Below are 26,409 nucleotides of genomic sequence, written 5' to 3'. Positions count from 1 at the left end.
CGATGGAAAGGAGGCCTGGTGTACCGCAGAATGGAGGAAACTGCCTTGTGTTCGACTGGCCACGTTCAGAACGGGATCCTGTTCATCGGGAGGGGTCTGGCGTACCGCAAAACAGAGGAAACGGACTTGTGTTGGACCTTCTACGGCCGAAACGGGGTCCTGTTGATCGAGAGGGGTGTGGCGTACCGCAAAACGTACGAAACGGACTTGTGTTGGAGCGCTACGGTCGAAACGGGGGTCATGATCATCGGGAGGGGTGTGGCGTACCGCAAAACGGGACTCCATGGGATACTGTTCATCTCCACCGGCGACCTCCACCAGCCTCCACGGGATACTTTCATCCACCGTAGACCTCCTCCAGCCTCCACCTGCGACTGTTCATCCACGGGCTCCTGTTCATCCAGCCTCCACCGCGCGCTACTCCACCGGCTACTGTTCAACCACCCCTCTCCACGGGCACATGTTCAACCACCCCTCCACAGGCTACTGTTCATCCACCCCTCCACCGTCTACTATTCATCCAGCCCTCCACGGGGTCGTCCTGTTCATCCCGCTCTGCACGGGGTCCTGTTCATCCAGCCCCAACCGGCTCGATCGATCGGGGTCCTGTTCATCTAGAGGCAACACCACGGGGTCCTGTTCATCCACCCCCACCGCTCACTATTCATCCAATCCCCCCCCCCCCCCCCCCCCCCCCCGGCAATGCTCACTGTTCATCTACCCCCATCCACAAGCTCCTGGCTCTTTGGACTGAAAGAAGACCTAGCTCTCCTAACCTATAGGGTAGGAGAAAAGAATAAACCCTTCTTACTTTCCTTTATCCAAACCTTGTAACAAAACTCTTAGTGCATCTACCCCCCCCCCACCCCCCCTCTCTCCACCCACAAAGTGGGATGGATTTGTAACATTAGACTCATGTACAGTGGTTGATTCATTTAATTAATTTGCAGTAGGAGCCTCTCCTACTGTTTCAATGGTTCAAAAAAATGCTCACTGTTCATCCAGAGGCAGCATCGATCGGCTTCAGTTAGCAGCAGTAGCGAAGGAATCGCTCGATCGGGTTCAAGTAACGCGTAGCCTGCAGTGCAATCGCTCGGGTTCAGTTAGAGCCCAACACCTCTCTCGGGTTTAGTTAGAGCCCAACGCCTCGCACACGCATGTACGTGTACAAGAGAAACGCGCATCGCTCGGCCCCCGACCACCCACCGTAATCGGGAACTCGCCGAAATTTTCCTCGCCCTCGCTTCTACCACGGTTTTTTCCGTCATGGACGGCCCAAAGAATGTCATGCAGTTGCGTCTCCGGCCCGCCCAGGACAAAAAGCCCATTTTTGTCATGATTTTTTGTCATAGAAGTAGGAGCCCACCGCATCTATGATGATACCGGGTTTTGTCACAATTATCGTCATACAAGTGTCATAAGTATGACAGAAAAAAATTCGTTCGGCCCGAAATGTCACGGATGTGTCTTTTTTTTTGTAGTCTGTGATCTGCGCAGGGCTTCGCCTAAGCACCGCGAGAATATGAACGGGGGTGTAAACTATCGAGCGGGCGCCACACATGGCTAACAGTTGATGTTGTGTGTTCTAGGCGCCCCTCCCCATAAATATATAGATGGGAGGGGGAGGGGAGCAGCAAGGGTGCGCCCCAAGTAGGAGGAATCCTACTTGGGGTCGTCCCCAATTTGCCCCCCCCCCCCTTCCATATTTGTCGGAGGGGGGAAAGGGAAGAGGAAGGAGAGAAGGAAAGGGGGGCGAATCCCCTCTTTCCCTTCTCCCATGCGGCCTCCTTCCTTGGGGGTGTGCCTCCCCTTGTGGGCTGGTGTGCTCCCCTCTTATGGCCCATATGGCCCATATCTTTCCCACGGGGGTTTCGGTAACCCCTCCGGTACTCCGATATGTACCCGGTACACTCTGGAACACTTCTGGTGTCTAAATAATATCATCCTATATATGAATCTTTACCTCTAGACCATTTTGAGACTCCTCGTCATGTCCGTGATCTCATTCGAGACTCCGAACAACATTCGGTCACCAAGTCACATAACTCATATAATACAATATCATCATCGAACGTTAATTGCGCGGACCCTACGGGTTCGAGAACTATGTAGACATGACTGAGACACCTCTCTGGTCTATAACCAATAGCAAAACCTAGATGCTCATATTGGTTCCGACATATTCTACGAAGATCTTTATCGGTCGAACCGTTATGACAACATACGTTATTCCCTTTGTTATCGGTATGTTACTTGCCCGAGATTCGATCGTCGGTATCTTCATACCTAGTTCAATCTCGTTACCGACAAGTCTCTTTACTCATTCCGTAATACATCATCATGCAACTAACTCATTAGTCACTTTGCTTGCAAGGCTTCTTATGATGTGTATTACCGAGAGGGCTGAGAGATACCTCTCCGATACTCTGAGTGACATATCCTAATCTCAATCTATGCCAACCCAACAAACACCTTCGGAGATACCTGTAGAGCATCTTTATAATCACCCAATTATGTTGTGACGTTTGATAGCACACAAGGCATTCCTCCGGTAGTCGGGAGTTGCATAATCTCATAGTCGGAGGAATATTTATTTGACATGAAGAAAGCAATAGCAATAAAACCGAACAATCGTAATGCTAAGCTAACAAATGGGTCTTGTCCATCACATCATTCTCCTAATGATGTGATCCCCTTTATCAAATGACAACACATGTCTATGGTTAGGAAACTTAACCATCTTTGATCAACGAGCTAGTATAGTAGAGGCTTACTAGGGACACAATATTTTGTCTATGTATCCACACATGTATCAAGTTTCTTGTTAATACAATTCTAGCATGAATAATAAACATTTATCATGAAATAAGGAAATATAAAATAACAACTTTATTATTGACTCTAGGACATATTTCCTTCAATGATGCCACTGTTGGGAAATGTTGCATGGAAAACAAAAAAAATTCTACGCACACGCAAGATCTATCAAGGAGATGCATAGAAACGAGAGGGGAGAGTGTGTCTACGGACCCTCGTAGACTATAAGCGGAAGCATTTGTTAACGCGGTTCATGTAGTCGAACTTCTTCACGATCCAACCGATCGAGTACCGAACGTACGACACCTCCGCGTACAATACACGTTTAGCTCGGTGAAGTCCACGCCTTCTTGATCCAGCAAGACGGCGAGGTAGTAGATGAGTTCTGGCAGCACGACGGCGTGGTGACGGTGATGGTGATGCTATCTCTGCATGGCTTCGCCTAAGCACTACGAAAATATGACCGAGGGTGTAAATGGTGGAGGGGGCGCCACACACGGCTAAGAGATTGTCGTGGTTCTGTCTGGCGCCCCCTCCCACATATATATAGGTGGGGGGGAGGAGGCAGCCTGGAGGCGCCCCAAGTGGGGCTGAATCTCACTTGGGGTCCTGCCCCAAGCCCCCTGCCATGTATGGGTGCGGGAGGAAGGCAGGGAAGGGTGGCGTCCCCCCTTTCCTTTCTCACATGAGGAGGGAAAGGTGGGAGGGGCCACCCTCCCCTTTTCTTCCTCTAGGGCCAGCCGGCCAGGGAGAGGGGTGCACTAGCCCCTTGTGGGCTGGTCTGTCCTCCCCTTGGCCCATTAGGCCCATACACCTACCGGGGGTGTCCGGAACCCCTTTCGGTGACACGATGACTACCTGATGCTCTTCGAAACTCTTCTGGTGTTCGAATATCATCGTCCTATATATCAATCTTTACCTCCGGACCATTCCGGAGCTCCTCGAAATGTCTGTGATCTCATCTGGGACTCCCAACAACATTCGTCCACCAAATCCATATAACTCATATAACACTATATCGTCAACGAACGTTAAGCGTGCGAACCCTATGTGTTCGAGAACTATGTAGACATGACCGAGACACCTCTCCGGTCAATAACCAATAGTGGAACCTGGATGCCCATATTGGCTCCTACATATTCTACGAAGATCTTTATCGGTCAAACCTTATGACAACATACGTAATTCCCTTTGTCGCCCATTGGTATGTTACTTGCCCGAGATTCGATCGTCGGTATCTTCATACCTAGTTCAATCACATTACTGGCAAGTCTCTTTACTCGTTCCGTAATATATCATCTTGCAACTAACTCCTTAGTCATTTTGCTTGCAAGGCTTCTTATGATGTGTATTACCGAGAGGGCCCAGAGATACCTCTCCAATACTCGGAGTGACAAATCCTAATTGATCTATGCCAACTTAACAAACACCTTCGGAGATACCTGTAGAGCATCTCTACGATCACCGTGCAGGTGCCACCACCGCCCCCCCCCCCCAGCCCTAGCCTGGGCCGGTCCGCGCCGAGCGAACTCCCGATCCAGCAGGTCCGTTTTCCGTCGTCACCGTCTCCGCTTCCAGGCTGGCTCCACGGGACGTGCCCTCCGCCGGCTTACACGGAGGCCCGACCGTCGTCGGGTTCCCAGTTGCAGCCCGAGGCGTCGGGCGCCACGGGGAACTACGCCGGCCTTCCCACCATGGACCGAGCGCCGTCATCAGCCCTCCGCACCGCCGAGGCAGTGGGCCATGGCGCGCCACACCAACAGCCATCCCGGTTCGCCAAGATCGACTTCGCCACTTACGACGGTTCGGACGACCCGCTTAACTGGCTCAACCAGTGTGACCAATTCTTCCGCGGCCAGCGCACGCCCGCGTCGGAGCGCACTTGGCTGGCTTCCTACCATCTCCGCGGGGCCGCCCAGACATGGTACTACGCCCTCGAGCAGGACGAGGGCGGCATGCCCCCGTGGGATCGTTTTCGCGAGCTGTGTCTTCTTCACTTCGGACCGCCATTACGCGGGAGCCGCTTGGCCGAGTTGGGTCGCCTGCCTTTCACCTCCACGGTGCAGGATTTCGCCGACCGCTTCCAGGCACTGGCGTGCCACGCGCCAGGTGTGACAGCCCTACAGCGGGCGGAGCTACCACGGGCTCGCTCGCGACGTGCCCATCACTATCGGCGACGAGCACTTCACCATCACCTGCGTCGGCATCGACTTGGGCTGCTTCGACTTCATCCTCGGCGTTGACTTCTTGCGCACTCTTGGTCCCATTCTCTGGGACTTCGACGCGCTGACGATGACCTTCTGGCGGCTGGGCCGCCGCGTTCGGTGGGACGGCATTGGGGGTGCCGCACCCGCACCACCACTTCAGCTGGCCGCGACCACCGCCGAGGCCGAGCACCCGCTCGGAGAGCCTTCTGCAGCAGCACGGCGACCTCTTCACCGAGCCGCAGGGGCTTCCGCCCGCCCGGGCATATGATCACCGAATACATCTTCTGACGGGCTTCGCGCCGGTGGCGGTACGTCCTTACCGCTATCAGCAGCTGCAGAAGGACGAGCTGGAGTGGCAGTGTGCACTCATGCTCGCGGCGGGCATCATCAGGCTCTCCACCTCGCCGGTGCTTCTCGTCCGCAAGTCGGACGGCACGTGGCGTTTCTGCATCGACTACCATGCCCTTAATGCCATCACACTTAAGGACAAATTTCCTATTTCGGTGGTCGATGAGCTCCTAGATGAGCTACACGGGGCGCGCTTCTTCACCAAGCTCGACCTCCGGTCGGGGTACCACCAGGTGCGCATGCACCCGGATGACATCGCCAAGACGGCGTTTTGGACTAACCACGGCCACTTCGAGTTCTTGGTGATGCCCTTTGGCCTCACCAACGCCCCGGCGACCTTCCAGGCTCTGATGAACGCCGTCCTCCGACCCTACTTGCGTCCGTTTGTGCTCGTTTTCTTTGATGATGTTCTGATCTACAGTCCGTCTTGGGCAGAGCACCTCTAGCACGTCGCCATCGTCTTCAACGAGCTTCGGGCGCACCATCTTCATCTTAAGCGCTCGAAGTGCTCGTTCGGGACGCCTTCGGTTGCTTACCTGGGCCACGTCATCTCGGCCGACGGGGTTGCTATGGACGCCGACAAGGTGGCGGCCGACGCCACATTCTCCGCGGGCCCTTCGCGGGTTTCTCGGCCTCGCCGGATACTACCAGAAGTTCATCCGGGAGTTCGGCCTCATCGCTTCGCCACTCACGCGTTTGTTGCGCCGCGACGCCTTCGCCTGGGACGAGGAGGCGACGGCAGCATTTGAGGCCCTCAAGGGGGCCCTCACGACGAGGCCCGTTCTTCAGATGCCGGATTTTGACCGGCCGTTCGTGGTGGACTGTGACACCTCGGGTGCAGGGTTCGGCGCCGTGCTTCATCAGGGCGATGGTCCTCTCGCCTTCTTCAGCCGGCCCTTCGCCCCGCGCCATCTCAAGCTCGTGGCGTACAAGCGGGAGCTCATTGGCTTGGTGCAGGCGGTGCGCCATTGGCGGCCCTATCTGTGGGGCCGGTCTTTCCAGATTCGCATGGACCACTACGGCCCTATCTGTTGGACCAGAGGCTCTCGACCGTGCCGCAGCATCAGTGGATTAGCAAGCTCTTCGGCTTCGACTTCTCCGTCGAGTACCGCTCGGGTCGTCTTAACACCGTGGCCGATGCTTTGTCCCGCCGCGACGCCGACCTCGACTCCACCACCGGCGACTCAGAGGGGATGGCGTTGTGCATCCGCTCAGGGCCGACTTTCGGCCTCTTCGCCAACATTCGCCGGGCCACGGCGAGCGCTGCCGACACGATCCTCCTGCAGCAGCAGCTGGCGGTCGGCGACCTGCAGGAGCCTTGGCGCTTCGCTGACGGCCTGCTCCTCCATGGGCGCCGCGTCTTTGTTCCGGCGCATGATGATCTCCGTCACCAGGTCTTGCTGATAGCCCACTCGGCTGGCCATGAGGGTGTGCAGAAAACCCTCCATCGTCTCCGCGCCGACTTCTACATTCCTGGTGATCGCGCCCTGGTCCGTGATTGGGTGCGGTCTTGCATGACGTGCCAGCGCAACAAGACGGAGACATTACGGCCGCCTGGTCTTCTTCAGCCCTTGGACGTGCCATCTCAGGTCTGGGCAGATATCTTCATGGACTTCATTGAGGGCCTTCCCAAGGTGGGCGGCAAATCGGTCATTCTCACGGTGGTCGACCGCTTTTCTAAGTATGCTCACTTCATCGCGCTGGGGCATCCCTACACCGCCGCGTCCGTGGCCCGTGCCTTCTTTGACGGTATCGTTCGTCTGCACGGTTTTCCTTCTTCGATCGCCAGTGATCGCGACACGGTGTTCACGGGCCATGTCTGGCGCGACCTCTTCAGGATGGCGGGAGTCAAGCTCCGCTTCAGCACGGCCTTCCACCCCCGGACGGACGGCCAATCTGAGGTGGTTAACAAGGTGATTGCCATGTATTTACGCTGTGTTACAGGTGATCGGCATCGCTTGGGTGGATTGGCTCGCATGGGCGGAGTACTGACCCGGCTACGGCACGGACAGAGGCCGCGGGCGACCTTATTCGCACCCGTGACGAGATGCTTGCTGAGGTCCGTCAGCGTCTCCTTCAGGCCCAGAAGTTGGCGAAGCATTACTACGACGACCACCATCGCAAGGCGGAGTTCGCGGTGGGTGATTGGGTGTGGTTGTGTCTTCTCCACCGCTCTACGCAGTCACTAGACCCGCGCGCAAAGCGCAAGCTCGGTCCTCGCTACGCTGGGCCCTTCGCCGTCTTGGAGCGCATCGGGCAGGTGGCCTATCGCCTTCAGCTACCGGCCGGCGCTCGCATCCACGACGTGTTTCATGTGGGGCTGCTCAAGCCTTTTCGTGGAGAGGCACCGGCGGCTCCACCCGCGCTTCCTCCGACCGCCAACGGACGTCTTCTTCCGAAGCCAGAGAAGGTGTTGAAGGCGCAACTCCGTCGCGGGATGTGGTTCGTCTTGATCCGCGGGTCTTCCGGTGGAGGCTACTTGGGAGCCACGTGATGACTTCCGCCACCACTGTCCAGACTTTCAGCTAGAGGACGAGCTGTTTGTGCAGGCGAGGAGAGATGTTATGACCGGTTTAACATATAACCGGAGGACGCCCACTGGGCAGTAGTTAGGGGCTTGGCCCACAAGTTATCTTAGGCTATTCGTTTCGAGGTTATAAATATTAGTTGTAAGACACCTTTTCGAGATTAAGCAATAAAGATATTTTCTATCCTATTGCCCGGCTCCCAGAGGAGCCAGAACCCTAGCCGCCTCCAGCCCTAATCGCCGCCGCCCTCCTCCTTCCTCACGACGGCGCCGACGCGCCAGAGCTCGCGCCCTCGCCCCCATCCTCCGCTATTCTGCCCTTATAACCTAAGGAGTAGAGCCGGTAGGAACCCTAGTCCTACCAATTTGATATCAGGTACCCGAGTTTCGACCATGTCCTCGCCGCCACCAATCCCGCCGCCACCCCCCCCACCACCACCGTTGCCCGCCAACTCCCCCACCGCCGATGCCTCCAACTCCACCGCCGCCGCCTCATCGCCGAGCGCCACGGCCTCGCTGTCGGCGCCGATCTCCCCCGCACCCAGCACAACGCCGGGCCAGGGCCAGCCACCGCCCCCCGTCCAAAACTCGCCGCCGTCACCTTCCCCCGTGCCGCAGCAGTTTACGCCGGAGGCCATTGCCGGCGTGCTCAACGACCTGGTCGTCGCGGTCCAGGGCATCCGCCTCTACTTGGCTAGCCCGTACGGGCCGCCCCTGATGGATAAGTCTGTGTACTAGGGTCCTTGTGGGGCTGCAGCACATGGTCCTTGTGGCAGTTAGGAGGATAAAGTCCTGGACCATCAAGGACTGGCTGTTAGGATAGAGTTCTGTTCTTGACCATCAAGGACTGTCAGTTAGCATCTTAGACTAGCATCTTAGACTGGCATCTTGGCAGCATCTTAGCATATGCCTTGGCTGGCTAGCAGCCTATAAATATGTATCCCCAACCCCTCGGGTTGGCATGGCATTGTGTGAGAAATAAACCAACGAAAATTGTCCCAACTCTCCTAGTGTCATCCACAACTATCAATGCTCAGGTTGAAAGGTCTAACAAGTGGTATCAGAGCCAGGTTAACCTGCACCCTGAGCATTTCCTGTGAGCAGCCCAAGTCGGTAGCAGCAGCTGCTCCGTCTGCCTCTGGTTACCTTCCTCCCTCCGGACTGTCGAGCAGCAGCTCGTCTTCATCAGCCTCCTCTTCACGCAACAGCCCCCCTGCAGCGAGCCATGTCTGCAGGTCGCTCTCAGCACACGGCTACCTCGAGCATGCGGCGCCGGCAAGAGGCCGAGCGCGCCGTGGCAGAGGAGCGTGAGCGAGCGGCTGTAGCAGCGGCTGCTGCGGCGGCAAGAGTGTCGAGGCTGGCTGCAGCGGAGCTGGCAGCAGCCAGAGCGGAGGTAGAAGCAGCCAGGGCGGAGGTAGAAGCAGCAGCAGCAGCAGAAGCAGCCCGTGAGGCTACGGCGGATGCCAAGGCACTCCGCGGCAGCCCCGGCAGCTCCAGCAGCTCCGCGCCTGCGGACGACGGCGCCGACGCAGATCGCGCCAAAGTGGCGCAGGAGCGGACGGCGCAGTGGGCAGCCGAGCACGCCCGCGCTCCAGGTGGAGGCGCGCACCGCGACGGCGGCTGCAACGACCAGGACCGCGGCCTCTACGAGGTCCGGACTGTGGTCAGGGATGTTGGTTCCAGTGTTGGGTGGCCTACCCTCACTAAAACCAACTACGTCGAGTGGGCCGGGATCATGAAGGTCAGGCTCCAGGTGCGGCGCATGTGGGAGGCAGTCCAGGACAGCAACGTCGACCACCTAGAGGATCGACGGGCGCTGGACGCCCTCATCGCCGCAGTCCCGCCCGAGATGCAGTTCTCGCTTTCCAACAAGCGGACTGCCAAGGAGGCTTGGGACGCCATCGCCGCAGCACGCATCGGCAGCGACCGTGCTCGCAAGTCCACCCTGCAGGCACTTCGTAAGGAGTGGGAGAACCTGGGCTTCAAGCCAGGTGAGGACGTTGATGACTTTGCTCTCCGTCTCAACACTCTGCTGCAGAAGATGGTGAAGTTTGGCGATGCCACCTACACCGAGGAGAGAGCTGTCGAGAAGCTTTTTCGGTGCATTCCCGAGAAGTACAAGCAGATGGCTCGCTCGATCGAGTCGTTGCTGGACCTCTCCACGATGACGATCGAGGAGGCGATAGGTCGACTCAAGGTCGTCGACACCGACGAGCCACAGCCCCCCTCGGGGCCCGTCACCACCGGCGGGAAGCTGCTCCTAACTCGGGAGCAGTGGGATCCCAGCCTTGGTGACAAGAAGAAGGGGGAGCCTTCCTCCTCGACGGGCGGCCGCAAGCGTGGCAAGCAGCGTAAGGCGCGAAGAGGCCCCCCGGGCAGGGCACAAGGACGTGCCGAAGGTGACGCCCGCGGAGGCGCCAAGGACGGCGCCGCTGGCAAGCCCAGGCCGGCACAAGACAACAGTTGCCACAACTGTGGCCGGTTTGGCCATTGGGCCAATGAGTGTCGGCAACCACGACAAGGCCAGGCTCACGTCGCACAGGCGAAGGAGGAGGAGACGGCTCTGTTCATGGCGCATGCAAGCATTGAGCTACCCTCGGCGACTCCAGTCGCAAAGGCTTTCATCCACCTCGATGAGCCAAAAGCACATGCTCTTCTCGGCGATGGCTCCGGGAAGGACAAGGCTACGGGGTGGTGCCTCGACACCGGCGCCACCCACCACATGACCGGTCGAAGGGAATTCTTCGCCGAGCTCGACTCCGATGCGCGAGGCTCCGTCAAGTTCGGGGATGCCTCCGCTGTGGAGATAAAGGGCGTCGGCTCCGTCATCTTCACCACCAAGATGGGAGAGCACCGGCTGCTCACCGGTGTCTACTACATCCCCGCGCTAAGGAATTCCATCATCAGCTTGGGACAGCTGGATGAGAACGGCTCACGCGTGCTGATTGAGCATGGGGTCCTACGCATCTGGGATCGCCAGCGTCGCCTTCTCGCCAAGGTGCCCAGAGGTGAAAATCGACTCTACGTCCTTGATGTGCAGGTGGCACAACCGGTCTGTCTCGCTGTCCGTCGAGACGACGAGGCGTGGCAGTGGCATGAGCGCTTTGGGCACCTTCACTTTGAGGCCCTGAAGCGTCTAAGTGCCAAGGAGATGGTGCGAGGCCTGCCATGCCTCGACCATGTGGAGCAGTTCTGCGACATCTGCGTACTGACAAAGCAGAGACGACTCCCCTTTCCCCAACAGGCGAGTTTTCGGGCTAAGGAGAAGCTGGAGCTCGTGCACGGAGACCTGTGCGGCCCGGTGACGCCAGCCACACCAGGAGGTCGACGCTACTTCCTGCTGCTCGTCGACGATCTCTCCCGCTACATGTGGGTGATGATCCTCGGCAGTAAGGGAGAAGCGGCGGACGCCATCAGGCGCGCGCAGGTTGGTGTGGAGGCGGAGAGCGGCCGCAAATTGCGCGTGTTGCGCACTGACAACGGCGGCGAGTTCACGGCGGCTGAATTCGCGTCGTACTGCGCCGATGAGGGCATCCAGCGCCACTACTCCGCGCCGTACAGCCCGCAGCAAAACGGCGTCGTCGAGCGGCGCAACCAGACGGTTGTGGGGATGGCTCGGGCTCTCCTCAAGCAGAGAGGGATGCCGGCTGTCTTCTGGGGAGAGGCGGTGCTAACGGCCGTCTACATCCTCAACCGCTCTCCTACTAAGGCACTCGACGGCAGAACTCCGTACGAGGCCTGGCATGGGCGGAAGCCGGCGGTCTCTCATTTGCGGGTCTTTGGCTGCCTTGCGTTCGCCAAGGAGCTCGGCCACATCGGCAAGCTCGACGACAGGAGCACTCCGGGAGTCTTCATCGGCTACGCGGAGGGCTCAAAGGCCTACCGCATCCTCGACCCAAAGACACAACGTGTGCGCACAGCGCGAGACGTCGTGTTCAACGAAGGGCGAGGGTGGCAATGGGACAAGGCGGTGGACGACGGCTCGACGCCGACGTATGACGACTTCATTGTCGAGTACGCTCACTTCAAGGAAGCTGGGGGAGCAAGCAGCTCCTCTTCACCGGGCACGTCTACCCCGGCCCCCAAAACTACATCGACTCCGGCGCCTGCTACACCGACGACACCACAACCGGCGACGCCGCATACTCCAGCCCCGGCGGTCGCCACTCCGGGCTCGTCTTCATCAGCACCAGCTCACGCAGAGCACAACCCGATGAAGTTCGCTTCCCCGCTCACTCACGACGAGGAGCGGGTCGACGCATGGTATGGAGGCGAACCGCTGCGGTACCGTACGATGGATAATGTGCTCGGCGACCAGCCGGTGCCAGGACTGGTGCCACGTGACCTGGAGGCGCAGCTACAGCTCGTGTGTGAAGACGGCGAACCACGGTCCTTTGCAGAGGCCGAGAGAGACGCGGCATGGCGCGCCGCGATGAAGTTGGAGATGGATGCGGTCGAGCAAAACCGCACCTGGGAGCTTGCTGATCTCCCTCGAGGTCACCGCGCAATCACCCTTAAGTGGGTGTTCAAGCTGAAGAGGGATGGAGCCGGCGCCATCATCAAGCACAAGGCTCGTTTGGTGGCCCGAGGCTTCTTGCAGCAGGAAGGAGTCGACTTCGACGACGCTTTCGCTCCCGTGGCACGGATGGAGTCCGTGCGACTTCTCCTTGCGCTGGCTGCCCAGGAGGGCTGGCGTGTCCACCACATGGACGTTAAGTCGGCATTCCTCAATGGCGACTTGAAGGAGGAAGTCTACGTGCATCAGCCACCGGGGTTTACGATTCCCGGCCAGGAGGGCAAGGTGCTCCGCCTGCGCAAGGCTCTCTATGGCCTGCGGCAGGCACCCAGGGCGTGGAACGCCAAGCTGGACTCCACGCTGAAGAAGATGGGTTTCGAGCAGAGCCCGCATGAGGCTGCCGTCTACCGACGGGGGAGTGGAGGAAATGCCCTGCTGGTGGGCGTCTACGTTGACGACCTGGTGATCACCGGCACCAAAGATGCAGAGGTGGCGGCGTTCAAGGAAGACATGAAGGCCACGTTCCAGATGAGTGACCTGGGGCTCCTCTCCTTCTATCTAGGGATTGAGGTGCACCAGGACCACTCCGGGATCGCGCTTCGACAGTCCGCCTACGCCAAGCGCATCGTTGAGCTAGCTGGGCTCACCGACTGCCATCCAGCTCTCACTCCGATGGAGGAGAGGCTGAAACTAAGTCGCGACAGCACGACGGAGGAAGTGGATGCTACGCAGTACCGACGCCTTGTGGGGAGCCTTCGCTACCTCACTCACACACGGCCGGACTTGGCATTCTCCGTCGGCTATGTCAGTCGGTTCATGGAGCGACCAACGTCGGAACACCAGCAGGCAGTGAAGAGGATCGTCCGCTACATAGCAGGGACCCTCGACCACGGCCTCCATTACCCTAGGTGCCCTGGGGCGGCACACTTCGTCGGGTACAGCGACAGCGACCACGCCGGCGACATCGACACCAGCAAGAGCACGAGCGGGATCCTCCTCTTCCTCGGCAAGTGTCTCGTGAGCTGGCAATCAGTCAAGCAGCAGGTGGTGGCCCTGTCCAGCTGTGAGGCTGAGTACATAGCGGCCTCCACCGCCTGTACTCAGGCGCTCTGGCTTGCTCGACTGCTTGGTGATCTTCTCGTTCAAGACACCAGAACGGTGCAGCTCCTGGTGGACAGCAAGTCCGCCCTGGCCCTGGCAAAGAACCCCGTGTTCCACGAACGGAGCAAGCACATCCGACTGAGGTATCACTTCATCCGCAGCTGTGTGGAAGAAGGGAGCATCGAGGCGAGCTACATCAACACCAAGGATCAGCTCGCAGACCTGCTCACCAAGCCCCTTGGGAGGGTCAAGTTCCTCGAACTTTGCTCCAGGATTGGGATGATTCAACTCTCCCACAAGACGACGTACAAGACTTAGGGGGAGAATGATGGATAAGTCTGTGTACTAGGGTCCTTGTGGGGCTGCAGCACATGGTCCTTGTGGCAGTTAGGAGGATAAAGTCCTGGACCATCAAGGACTGGCTGTTAGGATAGAGTTCTGTTCTTGACCATCAAGGACTGTCAGTTAGCATCTTAGACTAGCATCTTAGACTAGCATCTTAGACTGGCATCTTGGCAGCATCTTAGCATATGCCTTGGCTGGCTAGCAGCCTATAAATATGTATCCCCAACCCCTCGGGTTGGTATGGCATTGTGTGAGAAATAAACCAACGAAAATTGTCCCAACTCTCCTAGTGTCATCCACAACTATCAATGCTCAGGCTGAAAGGTCTAACAGCCCCCGCCGCTCCACACGGCCGTGCTCGCGGGACAACCGGCACTACCGTGGTACTCCGTCCCCGTGGCCATCATCGGGGGATACCCGGCGCTCCCATCACCGGTGGCTTCGACGCCGCCTTGGCCCCAGTGGCCGACGCCGGCACTCGCGGCGCCACCCGCGTGCCAGCCGCCGCCCAGGGCCCGCAGTGGCCGGACTGGCCCGCGCTGTCCCCCGCCACGCCGTCCCTCCCGGCGGCCACCGTGCAGGTGCCACCACCGCCCCCACCCAGCCCTAGCCTGGGCCGGTCCGCGCCGAGCGGACTCCCGATCCAGAAGGTCCGTTTTCCGTCGTCACCGTCTCCGCTTCCAGGCTGGCTCCACGGGACGTGCCCTCCGCCGGCTTACACGAAGGCCCGACCGTCGTCGGGTTCCCAGTTGCAGCCCGAGGCGTCGGGCGCCACGGGGAACTACACCGGCCTTCCCACCATGGACCGAGCGCCGTCATCAGCCCTCCGCACCGCCGAGGCAGTGGGCCATGGCGCGCCACACCAACAGCCGGCCCGGTTCGCCGAGATCGACTTCGCCACTTACGACGGTTCGGACGACCCGCTTAACTGCCTCAACCAGTGTGACCAGTTCTTCCGCGGCCAGCGCACGCCCGCGTCGGAGCGCACTTGGCTGGCTTCCTACCATCTCCGCGGGGCCGCCCAGACATGGTACTACGCCCTCGAGCAGGACGAGGGCGGCATGCCCCCGTGGGATCGTTTTCGCGAGTTGTGTCTTCTTCGCTTCGGACCGCCATTACGCGGGAGCCGCTTGGCCGAGTTGGGTCGCCTGCCTTTCACCTCCACGGTGCAGGATTTCGCCGACCGCTTCCAGGCACTGGCGTGCCACGCGCCAGGTGTGACGGCCCTACAGCGGGCGGAGCTCTTCGTCGGCGGCCTTCCCGACCACATCCGCGTGGACGTCGAGATGAAGGGCCCCCAAGACCTCCAGACGGCCATGTACTATGCTCCGGCATTCGAGCAGCGCGCCCAGGCGTTTACGCGGCCATCCGCGCCACGTGGGGGCCGACAACCCCCCCGGCCGCCTCCGACAGCACCTGCGTCGTCCACCGCAGCCCCGGCGGCCACCCCGGCCACGACGCGGCCGTTCAGGCGCCTTACTCAGGCGGAGCAGCTTGAACGCCTACGCTTGGGCCTGTGCTTCAACTGCGATGCGCCCTATGCACCAGGCCATGTCTGCCCGCGCCTCTTCTACTTGGAGACGGCGGACAAGACCGAGGATGACACCCCGGAGGATGGCCACGACGCCCCAGCCCTCGCGGAGCCCGCACCGACACCCGCGCCCGCTCCGGCCACCGCCCTCGTTGTTTCACTTCACGCGCTGGCCGGCATCCGTGATGAACGGACGATGCTCTTACCGGTCATGATCCGTGGCGAGCGCCTGGTGGCCCTCCTGGACACAGGTTGCACGCATAATTTCCAGCCTGAGACCACCATGCGGCGCTTTGCATTACAGCCGACCGACGGGGAGCAGTTGCGGGTCACTGTCGCTAATGGCGACCGTCTACGCTACCACGGGCTCGCCCGCGACGTGCCCATCACTATCGGCGACGAGCACTTCACCATCACCTGCGCCGGCATCGACTTGGGCTGCTTCGACTTCATCCTCGGCGTCGACTTCTTGCGCACTCTTGGTCCCATTCTCTGGGACTTCGACGCGCTGACGATGACCTTCTGGCGGCTGGGCCGCCGCGTTCGGTGGGACGGCATTGGGGGTGCCGCACCCGCACCACCACTTCAGCTGGCCGCGACCACCGCCGAGGCCGAGCACCCGCTCGGAGAGCCTTCTGCAGCAGCACGGCGACCTCTTCACCGAGCCGCAGGGGCTTCCGCCCGCCCGGGCATATGATCACCGTATACATCTTCTGACGGGCTCCGCGCCGGTGGCGGTACGTCCTTACCGCTATCAGCAGCTGCAGAAGGACGAGCTGGAGTGGCAGTGTGCACTCATGCTCGCGGCGGGCATCATCAGGCTCTCCACCTCGCCGGTGCTTCTCGTCCGCAAGTCGGACGGCACGTGGCGTTTCTGCATCGACTACCATGCCCTTAATGCCGTCACACTTAAGGACAAATTTCCTATTTCGGTGGTCGATGAGCTCCTAGATGAGCTACACGGGGCGCGCTTCTTCACCAAGCTCGACCTCCGGTCGGGGTACCACCAGGTGCGCATGCACCCGGATGACATCGCCAAGACGGCGTTTTGGACTAACCACGGCCACTTCGAGTTCTTGGTGATGCCCTTTGGCCTCACCAACGCCCCGGCGACCTTCCAGGCTCTGATGAACGCCGTCCTCCGACCCTACTTGCGTCCGTTTGTGCTCGTTTTCTTTGATGATGTTCTGATCTACAGTCCGTCTTGGGCAAAGCACCTCCAGCACGTCGCCATCGTCTTCAACGAGCTTCGGGCGCACCATCTTCATCTTAAGCGCTCGAAGTGCTCGTTCGGGACGCCTTCGGTTGCTTACCTGGGCCACGTCATCTCGGCCGACGGGGTTGCTATGGACGCCGACAAGGTGGCGGCCGACGCCACATTCTCCGCAGGCCCTTCGCGGGTTTCTCGGCCTCGCCGGATACTACCAGAAGTTCATCCGGGAGTTCGGCCTCATCGCTTCGCCACTCACGCGTTTGTTGCGCCGCGACGCCTTCGCCTGGGACGAGGAGGCGACGGCAGCATTTGAGGCCCTCAAGGGGGCCCTCACGACGAGGCCCGTTCTTCAGATGCCGGATTTTGACCGGCCGTTCGTGGTGGACTGTGACACCTCGGGTGCAGGGTTCGGCGCCGTGCTTCATCAGGGCGATGGTCCTCTCGCCTTCTTCAGCCGGCCCTTCGCCCCGCGCCATCTCAAGCTCGTGGCGTACAAGCGGGAGCTCATTGGCTTGGTGCAGGCGGTGCGCCATTGGCGGCCCTATCTGTGGGGCCGGTCTTTCCAGATTCGCATGGACCACTACGGCCCTATCTGTTGGACCAGAGGCTCTCGACCGTGCCGCAGCATCAGTGGATTAGCAAGCTCTTCGGCTTCGACTTCTCCGTCGAGTACCGCTCGGGTCGTCTTAACACCGTGGCCGATGCTTTGTCCCGCCGCGACGCCGACCTCGACTCCACCACCGGCGACTCAGAGGGGATGGCGTTGTGCATCCGCTCAGGGCCGACTTTCGGCCTCTTCGCCAACATTCGCCGGGCCACGGCGAGCGCTGCCGACGCGATCCTCCTGCAGCAGCAGCTGGCGGTCGGCGACCTGCAGGAGCCTTGGCGCTTCGCTGACGGCCTGCTCCTCCATGGGCGCCGCGTCTTTGTTCCGGCGCATGATGATCTCCGTCACCAGGTCTTGCTGATAGCCCACTCGGCTGGCCATGAGGGTGTGCAGAAAACCCTCCATCGTCTCCGCGCCGACTTCTACATTCCTGGTGATCGCGCCCTGGTCCGTGATTGGGTGCGGTCTTGCATGACGTGCCAGCGCAACAAGACGGAGACATTACGGCCGCCTGGTCTTCTTCAGCCCTTGGACGTGCCATCTCAGGTCTGGGCAGATATCTTCATGGACTTCATTGAGGGCCTTCCCAAGGTGGGCGGCAAATCGGTCATTCTCACGGTGGTCGACCGCTTTTCTAAGTATGCTCACTTCATCGCGCTGGGGCATCCCTACACCGCCGCGTCCGTGGCCCGTGCCTTCTTTGACGGTATCGTTCGTCTGCACGGTTTTCCTTCTTCGATCGCCAGTGATCGCGACACGGTGTTCACGGGCCATGTCTGGCGCGACCTCTTCAGGATGGCGGGAGTCAAGCTCCGCTTCAGCACGGCCTTCCACCCCCGGACGGACGGCCAATCTGAGGTGGTTAACAAGGTGATTGCCATGTATTTACGCTGTGTTACAGGTGATCGGCATCGCGCTTGGGTGGATTGGCTCGCATGGGCAGAGTACTGACCCGGCTACGGCACGGACAGAGGCCGCGGGCGACCTTATTCGCACCCGTGACGAGATGCTTGCTGAGGTCCGTCAGCGTCTCCTTCAGGCCCAGAAGTTGGCGAAGCATTACTACGACGACCACCATCGCAAGGCGGAGTTCGCGGTGGGTGATTGGGTGTGGTTGTGTCTTCTCCACCGCTCTACGCAGTCACTAGACCCGCGCGCAAAGCGCAAGCTCGGTCCTCGCTACGCTGGGCCCTTCGCCGTCTTGGAGCGCATCGGGCAGGTGGCCTATCGCCTTCAGCTACCGGCCGGCGCTCGCATCCACGACGTGTTTCATGTGGGGCTGCTCAAGCCTTTTCGTGGAGAGGCACCGGCGGCTCCACCCGCGCTTCCTCCGACCGCCAACGGACGTCTTCTTCCGGAGCCAGAGAAGGTGTTGAAGGCGCAACTCCGTCGCGGGATGTGGTTCGTCTTGATCCAGTGGGCGGGTCTTCCGGTGGAGGCTACTTGGGAGCCACGTGATGACTTCCGCCACCACTATCCAGACTTTCAGCTCGAGGACGAGCTGTTTGTGCAGGCGAGGAGAGATGTTATGACAGGTTTAACATATAACCGGAGGAGGCCCACTGGGCAGTAGTTAGGGGCTTGGCCCACAAGTTATCTTAGGCTATTCGTTTCGAGGTTATAAATATTAGTTGTAAGACACCTTTTCGAGATTAATCAATAAAGATATTTTCTATCCTATTGCCCGGCTCCCAGAGGAGCCAGAACCCTAGCCGCCTCCAGCCCTAATCGCCGCCGCCCTCCTCCTTCCTCGCGACGGCGCCGACGCGCCGGAGCTCGCGCCCTCGCCCCCATCCTCCGCTATTCTGCCCTTATAACCTAAGGAGTAGAGCCGGTAGGAACCCTAGTCCTACCAATGTCTTAATCTCCCTTTTGTTCAGGGCCTCTTGCAACCACTTGTTGTTCTTGCAACCACTTGCTGTACAGCGAGCGCAACATCAAATCTCTTTTTATGCATATGATTTGCTCATTGTTCCTACGTCCTATATCAAGTGACCTCTCCCTCATCAAACAGCTCCTTGACATCTTCAGCCATGCTACAGGCCTTGTAACTAATATGGCTAAAAGCTACAAAGCACGGATACGGGGACACGTGATACCTTTTCAAAAACAGCCCATCCGGGACACGACGAGTATATATAAAATAAATAAAAATATGGCATGTAATATAGAATTAAAGACAAAAAAATAACAAGAAAGAGATCACCCCATTCAGCAATAACCCTCTGAACAGCTAGTGCCATTTCCTCTCCCATTGTCAAGAGCCACAAAGAAGATGATAAATTAGTAGTTGTGCCGGCCCAGCTAGTGCCATTTCAAGAGCCACTGGATGCTACACATTAATCTGCACCGTCAAAACTCAAGCCCTATCTCTCTCTCTGACCTAACGCTTTGACCAAGCCGCTACCCTCTTGCCACCGCCCCTCCTCCCAGCGATGGATCTCTCAATTCCCCCGCAGCAGCTCTCGCCACCACCCTCCTCCAAGCGTGCTCCTCTTGCCATTGCAGCAGCAGCGGCGGCCAGCGGCCAGCGCTGCAACGGGGGATGCAGCAGCAGCAACGGCGGCGGAGCAGCAGCAGCAGCGCGGCGGCGGGAGGGTGCTCCAGATCCAGCGCTACCTCGTGTCCCCTACGTGTCCCAGCCATGTCCTGCCTTTCTTTTAATTCTTAATTCGGGAAATGCGGCGGGTTACGCGTATCCCCACGTGTCCGAGCATGTCCCCGTGTCGGCCGTATTAGCACGGGGATTCGGCAACTTCTGCCGTGTCCATGCTTTGTAGGCTAAAAGTCAGTGATCCTATTCAGGGCAAAGATGAAGACTTGGAGATTATGCCAGCACATTGTTGTGAAATACAAGATTTCTCTTGCACCTACCTTGGTCTTCCACTTACTATTCAGAAGCCTACTAAGGCTGAATTTCACCCACTTATTGACAAGGTGGCACATAATCTCCTAGGTCGGAAAGCATCCATCATGAAGGTGCTAGCCGTCCCATTACAGTCGGAGTGGTGCTCATCACTATACCTATTTACCTTATGATTGCTTTGGAAATGCCAAAATGGGTGATTAAACATTGATAGGCTCCCCATGAGCTCTCAATGGGAAGACCAACATAAGGCCAATGGTGGTAATTGCCTTGTCTCATGGGAGCAGGCAAACAGACCAATCCAATATGGAGGATTGGGCGTACATAACCTGGAAGATTAAGGTACAGAAAACCACTGCCCAGCGAAATGCCCAAGCTTCGTTTTGAGTTGCAGTGCAAACTTTTATAGGCAATGGACATAACACCATGTTCTGGTCTAATGGATGGTTACAGGGTATAACAGTTACTAAATTGGCTCCAAACTTATTCCAGTTGATCTCTAAAAGAGCTGTCAAGCAGCAGACTTTTGCACAAGCATTGAATAATCGCAGATGGTTTGCAGACATTAGCTGTCCAAGTCCCAACAGACATACCTACATATTTGGCACTTGGTGGATGGTCCGATCGTACAGCAACTAGTGTTTAACATAACTTTTGTGGTCAAATGAATTGACAGTGAGCGTCATAGTCCTAGGATACCGTAAACAAAGACTAGAGACTACCCCCTCCAGTCATAACTCACAATTAGTCCCTCCGTCCCAAAATAAGTGACTCAACTTTAGTACAAAGTTGAGTCACTTATTTTGGGATGGAGGGAGTATGTCACAGTGGGACAATGGAACAGTCTCCAAAAATGTCATTTTGACCACTAATTTATACTACTGTATAAGTGTATATAAGTAATATATCTGCAAGTCTTGCTAAGATGTAGTACCCCTTAAGGAATTCGTGAGTACAAATAAAGTTTTTTAGGGACAGTAGTGCCATTTACTCGTGTATGGTATTTTCAGGAGAGGCGGTACAATATTGCCAACATTGCCTAATTTGGCCCATCTTCTGGCGTACTCTCGGGATCACCAGCAATGGGAACCAGCTTGAAACCTACATTTAATCCTAATAACATCCTAACATCATGGACAGACCCAGTGCATAGAAGCTCCCACACAAGGTGGGGTCTGGGGAGGGATTATAGGAACCTAGTCTTACCCCGCAAAGTGCAATGCAGAGAGGCTGGTTCGAACCCAGGACCTCTTGGCACAAGTGGGGAGGACTTCACCACTGCGCCAGGCCTGCCCTCTAATAACATCCTAACATTATGAAGAAAAAAATCAAGGCAAATCTACTCATATGATTTTGATCTACCCAATCCAAATATTTCAATATAGACCGATAGCAAAAACGTATCCTAAAATGAAATCCATCTGTGGCTGGAGGGAGTACTCATGAACATTGAGCAGAAAATTTAAGATCCATCAATCATGTAACATCCTAAATTTTAGGCAAAGGGCAAAGCAAATAAAATCACAAACAAACTTACCAAACCCAATTTTATTTATTTTTTGCCTACACTTTCTAAAACCCTCAGAATTTACCTCGTGGTTTTTCTAGACCTCCCTCCAACAGTTATGATAACCCAACCCACCAACCCATGACAAAAAAAAAATTAGAACTCAGGACAAAATAAAAACAGAAAGTGCCTTTTCTTTATGGCAGAATGTATACTGGCGAAAAGACTAACATGACCATTTTTTCCAAAATAATACCTGTCCTGGAGAGTGTAAAACAACTCCATCAAGCTGATTAAGGATATCACCAACCTCAACGCCCTCACAATTTGCACGTGATGCTTCAGGAATCTATAAAATGTATGTGATCAACATATTAAATTAAAGCAATTGCAAAACAAGGATAGAAAAAGAGCCAGCAAAACACAAAAGCACCCTAGATACTATTTCTGAAATCCTCAAATCATTTACTGAGCAGTGTCATCTCATGCTAGTTATTTCATTAAATGTCCCAACAAAACTAGCTACAGTAAATAAAGAGGAGAAGAGTTAGAAAAGGGGCATGGATATAGAACCGTGGGTTTAAGACTTGAAGGTTGGATAAGTACCATGTCCACAAGAATACCAGAATGTGGCTTAGGGCACCGATGGCATATTTTCTCCAGCTTGGCTAATTCCAACACATGAAGGGCTCGTCCCCGTATTCCAAGCCAAGGTTGTTTGATTTCCCTGCACCCATCACCAAATTGGTTTCATGCACTAATGTGTAATGTCCGCAGCTATGTTGTTTATACAATTCAAAGCAATCAGGTTATAATTGGTGATAACTGATAACAATTTAGTGAACACCTCATGTATTATATGCATGCTGTTAGAAGTTCAAGATAAGTTGAAAAGTCGAATAAAATAACGGTTTTGCTAAAGCACATCTAGATGTGCCCTAAGTATTGTACATCTAAGTCCTATGTCATTGATTTTATGCCGAGATTCCTGCGGGTAAATTATTTAGTTTTTCCTTTTTCCTTTTTATGCTTAATTGAATCACTTAGATGTGCAATAACTAGGGCACATCTAGATGTGCCCTAGACAGACCCAATAAAATAACTTACCGAAATTTTTTAAAGTGTGTCAGGCATCCGCGAACAACCTGAACTGGCAAGAAAGGAGTAGTTTCGTCGTCTATGAAATTCATCCCAACAATTTTTTCCTCTAAATCTATCAGAAGCCCTCCAATGAAAACCTGAAAGGAATGGTACACATATTAACAAGTTTTACTGAATGAGATCCATACAGAAATACGTCCGCAGAAATATGACCAACTTATGGAGCTTACTTTCAATAAATGCAAGCAGAAGCAGAGCTCACAAGACTACTATTGAATTTTGTTACTATCAGCAGAAAACAACTTTTACCTGCTCAATTTGGCAAGTGCTGATCATAAGTTCATTACAGTCTAAGTCGCTAACTGTGCGGCATGTGTTACCGCGTTTCATCTGCAAACTTTGAAACTCAAATTTCCGGGCAATGGCAACCACCGGACTAGGTGTCAAGAAGTAGGATTCAGGGAGGTCACTGAGCACCACTACAGGGAGATCGGCTTGAATATCAATGGAAACAACAGCGACATTATACTGCAAATCATACATGAGCAACTGCCCGTTGACAACCTTCTTGTTATGCAGGAGCACCTCAATCTGCAGCCCAGCAAGCAGCATATCAAGAAGAACACACAGGAAATAATGGACGAGAAGTCGCAAGTAAACGTGTTGATTGCTGACCTTGGCAATGGATGCTTCATGTACCTCGGTGTCGGTTCCCTGCTTCCTGATGAGAGTTGCAGAGGTTAAGATCCAGGTCGCAGAGTCCTCGTGAGAGACCACCGTGCCCGTGCAGGCCAAGGTGGACGGGGGATCCCCATCTGCTCCCACTTGGCGAAGTCAACAAACAAATTGCTCACGTGTGAGACAACGAATTGCGCATCCGCAAATTTCGCAAAGCCAACAACAAAGTACTACCTATGGACGCGGCTAGGGCGACGACGGACTTGGACACCGCCAGGACAGCGTTCCTCGCTTTCAGTCCCTCCTCAGTTAAATCCTCCGGGTCGTCCTCGGAGTCGTTGGCGGCGGCGGCGGCGGCGGAGGGGCTTGGGCAGGACTCCGAGTCACTTTGGCAGCAGTACGTCCACGGGTCGCAGGGAGCTAGGTTATGAGACAAACAAAACAGAAAAAAATAATACTAGTAAGCACGGGGCATTTGGGCGCGCGGCGCATCGAAACGGCGGCGGTGCCCCCATGTACCTTGGTCTTCGTCTTGATGCTCCTCTTCTACTCGACTTGTCTTGGTCGGGGGCATCTCCTCCCCCTCTTGGTCGGCGGCCGTGGCAGCGGGAGAGCTCATCGTGGTCTGGGCTTGGAGAAAGCGGACTGGACGCGAGCAAAAGGTACTTGTTTGTTTTTGGGTGCGTCTCGTCTCACCCGGCCCACGGTAAACCCGGTCGGTCAGGTCGGAGTAAATTGCACAGAAGTACCACAATTAAGGCATTGGAAGTAGATTGATACCAAGATTGGTAATTTTTACATGACAGTGCTAAGATTGGGGCGAGCCGTTGCAAAAAAGACTAAAAGTGTGTTTTATACGTATTGACAGAAAAGCTGACCGGTTGGGCCCGCCCGTCAGGCGACACGCTGGCCAGTGTGCGCGTGCCCGCGCGCTGACTAGGACGAGGCCGGCTCCCGTTTAGGGCGCGGCTGGTGCGGTCGAGCCACACCCCCGCTCACCCCCCCCCCCCCCGCTCTGCTCTGCGTTCTTCTTCCTTCTCTCTGCCTCGCCGCCGGCTGCGCCCGCCCCCGCCGGACGCCACACGACGCTGCTGCAGCCATGGTTTTTGAAGACGAGAGCAGCGACGAGAACTCAAGCCTCCCGTACATGCACTCCGAAACCTCCACCGATGGGCTCAATCAGGTCAGTTACTCCATTGGAGCTAGGGTTAGGGCTAGGTTTAGGAAAATTTTGGGATTTTTCTGTCTAGGTGGTCTTTGCTGTGAGGATTTCGTTTGATTTGCTTTGTCCTCGTCCTCTGCACATGATGCTAACTTGGATTTTGCTTGGGCAGGTGCCTTTCTCTCTTCAGGACCCGGATTACAATGGTCTTGAGCTAGATCTGATAGTGCTGTGCGAGAAGCATGGGAAGCCATCAGAGAGGCTTGTTGCATTTGAAGGAACAATGACTGGGAGAAGGTTCTTAGCATGTGCAGAGCCGGTAATTTTCTTGCCTTATTGATTATGCACAGGATATGTTCATTGGAAGTCACATAGTCTTGTTTGCCAATTGTTATTCAGTTATGTGATTGGTAATTTTGTTAGTCATATATGTCATACTGTAGTGCTCATTGTAGGAATGGTGAATATTATGGTCAGTAGAGTGCATTTAGGCTAAATATAGGCTCAAGCATGCTCTGTTGTGTGCACATGAATGCTCTGTTGTATGCAATGTTGCTTAGTACTCACATTAGCCATTAGCTGATGTGTGACTCTTAATAAGTAACTGTTGCTTACTGCTGATAGTAGGTACTGTCATTAGCTAGTTTGTTCCTGCAGGCTAATGTAGTGTATTTAGCTAGGCTAATGTAGGATTCCATTATATTAATGGCCAATTGTAAGTTGGTTATTATGCAAAGTTGAATGTAGTGTTACTCTGCTAATTATATACTGATCACCCTCTTGCTTAGCACATGGATGTGCAAATTCAGTGTTGGTCAGTACCAACATTAGCTACTGGCATGAACTAACTGTTGCTTACTACTATTAGTAGTTGTATTGTACTAAATTTTGCCTTGTTATTTTTTCAGGAAGGTCAGAATTGTGGGTTTGTTCAGTGGGTTGATGAGCAGTGGCCCCCAACAATGGAGAATGCATTGCTGAAGCTTTGGTCAATGGTTGAAGAGAGCAAGTCTGCTAGGGTGGATGATAATCTTCAAAGTTCTTTAACTATTCACCATTTGACAGAAGAAAATAAGAAGCTGGATGCACAATATGACAAGTTAGTGAAAGATGTGCATCAACTTGTGGACTTTCAGCAGGATAGGGTTGTGGATTTCAGTTATCTGCAGTCAGCTGTCACATATCAGCACCAATGCAGAGCTGAATTGGTGGCTGGTATGAATGCAAAAATGGCAAAGAAAGATGCAGCTCTAGAGAAGCTTCAACAGAAGTTTGAAATCCTGTGCAACCTGACAAGTGCTCAAGCAACTGCCATCCAAAACCTCAAGTTGAAGAATATGAAAGAGAAGCAATTAAGGATTGAGGCTCAAAAGAATTTGGAGCTGAAGAATGCAGAGTTCACAAAGTTTGAGGAGAAGCTCACCCAAGAGAAGTTAGAGTTGAAGTTCCAGGTTGCTGATCTGCTGAAGCTTAAGGAAAACCATAAAGAAGAGAAGCAGATGCAAGAGTTTAAGATTACTGAGCTCATGAAGGCAGAGGAGAAGCTGAAGGAGAAGATCAAGGGGATCCAGGCCATCTTGGAGAACTGAACAAGATGAATTAAGATTAGTGGGCATTGCAGACCTTTTGGGAAAGATGGCTGTGCAATGGCCTAGTAACTTAGAATTATGGTAGTGTAATGTATGGTTCTAGAACTAATTGTGAACTCTGGTTGTTTATGTACCTACTAATATGCTATTCATCCTTTTGTGAGAAAAGGATGGATTGTGCATTTGAACTCCACTATATAATGTGAACAATGGTTGTGTATTCCTATAATGTGTTGAACTCCAGTTAGTATCATTTGCTTATGTTAGACTGAAAATGATGGTTAAATGCATTTG

General features: G+C 55.5%; 2 protein-coding genes across 3 annotated transcripts; one reads left to right on the top strand and one right to left on the bottom strand.

Moving 5' to 3' along the window:
• Positions 1–21,502: 21,502 nt before the first annotated feature.
• LOC123111994 (putative protease Do-like 14) lies at positions 21,503–24,019 on the bottom strand. Of its 2 annotated transcripts, none has more exons than XM_044532887.1 (7): positions 23,884–24,019; positions 23,599–23,784; positions 23,362–23,510; positions 22,996–23,277; positions 22,693–22,823; positions 22,192–22,312; positions 21,503–21,934 (listed from the first exon to the last, which is right to left on the bottom strand). In XM_044532887.1, the coding sequence occupies exons 1-7, from the start codon at positions 23,981–23,983 to the stop codon at positions 21,812–21,814; spliced, it is 1,092 nt and encodes a 363-aa protein (XP_044388822.1). In that variant the 5' UTR covers positions 23,984–24,019; the 3' UTR covers positions 21,503–21,811. The 2 variants fall into 2 exon arrangements, with proteins under 2 accessions (XP_044388822.1, XP_044388823.1); XM_044532888.1 differs by having other exon boundaries at positions 23,362–23,501.
• A 444-nt stretch (positions 24,020–24,463) lies between these two features.
• On the top strand, positions 24,464–26,115 carry LOC123114795 (uncharacterized). Its single transcript, XM_044536202.1, has 3 exons — positions 24,464–24,547; positions 24,699–24,845; positions 25,435–26,115. Exons 1-3 carry the CDS (start codon positions 24,464–24,466, stop codon positions 26,113–26,115), a joined length of 912 nt encoding a protein of 303 aa, XP_044392137.1.
• The last annotated feature ends 294 nt before the right edge of the window (positions 26,116–26,409 follow it).

This window comes from Triticum aestivum, chromosome 5B (genome assembly GCF_018294505.1).
Source record: "Triticum aestivum cultivar Chinese Spring chromosome 5B, IWGSC CS RefSeq v2.1, whole genome shotgun sequence".
Taxonomy (NCBI): domain Eukaryota; kingdom Viridiplantae; phylum Streptophyta; class Magnoliopsida; order Poales; family Poaceae; genus Triticum; species Triticum aestivum.
The sequence above is the reverse complement of the archived record's forward strand: the minus strand, read 5'-3'. Positions and strand labels throughout refer to the sequence as shown.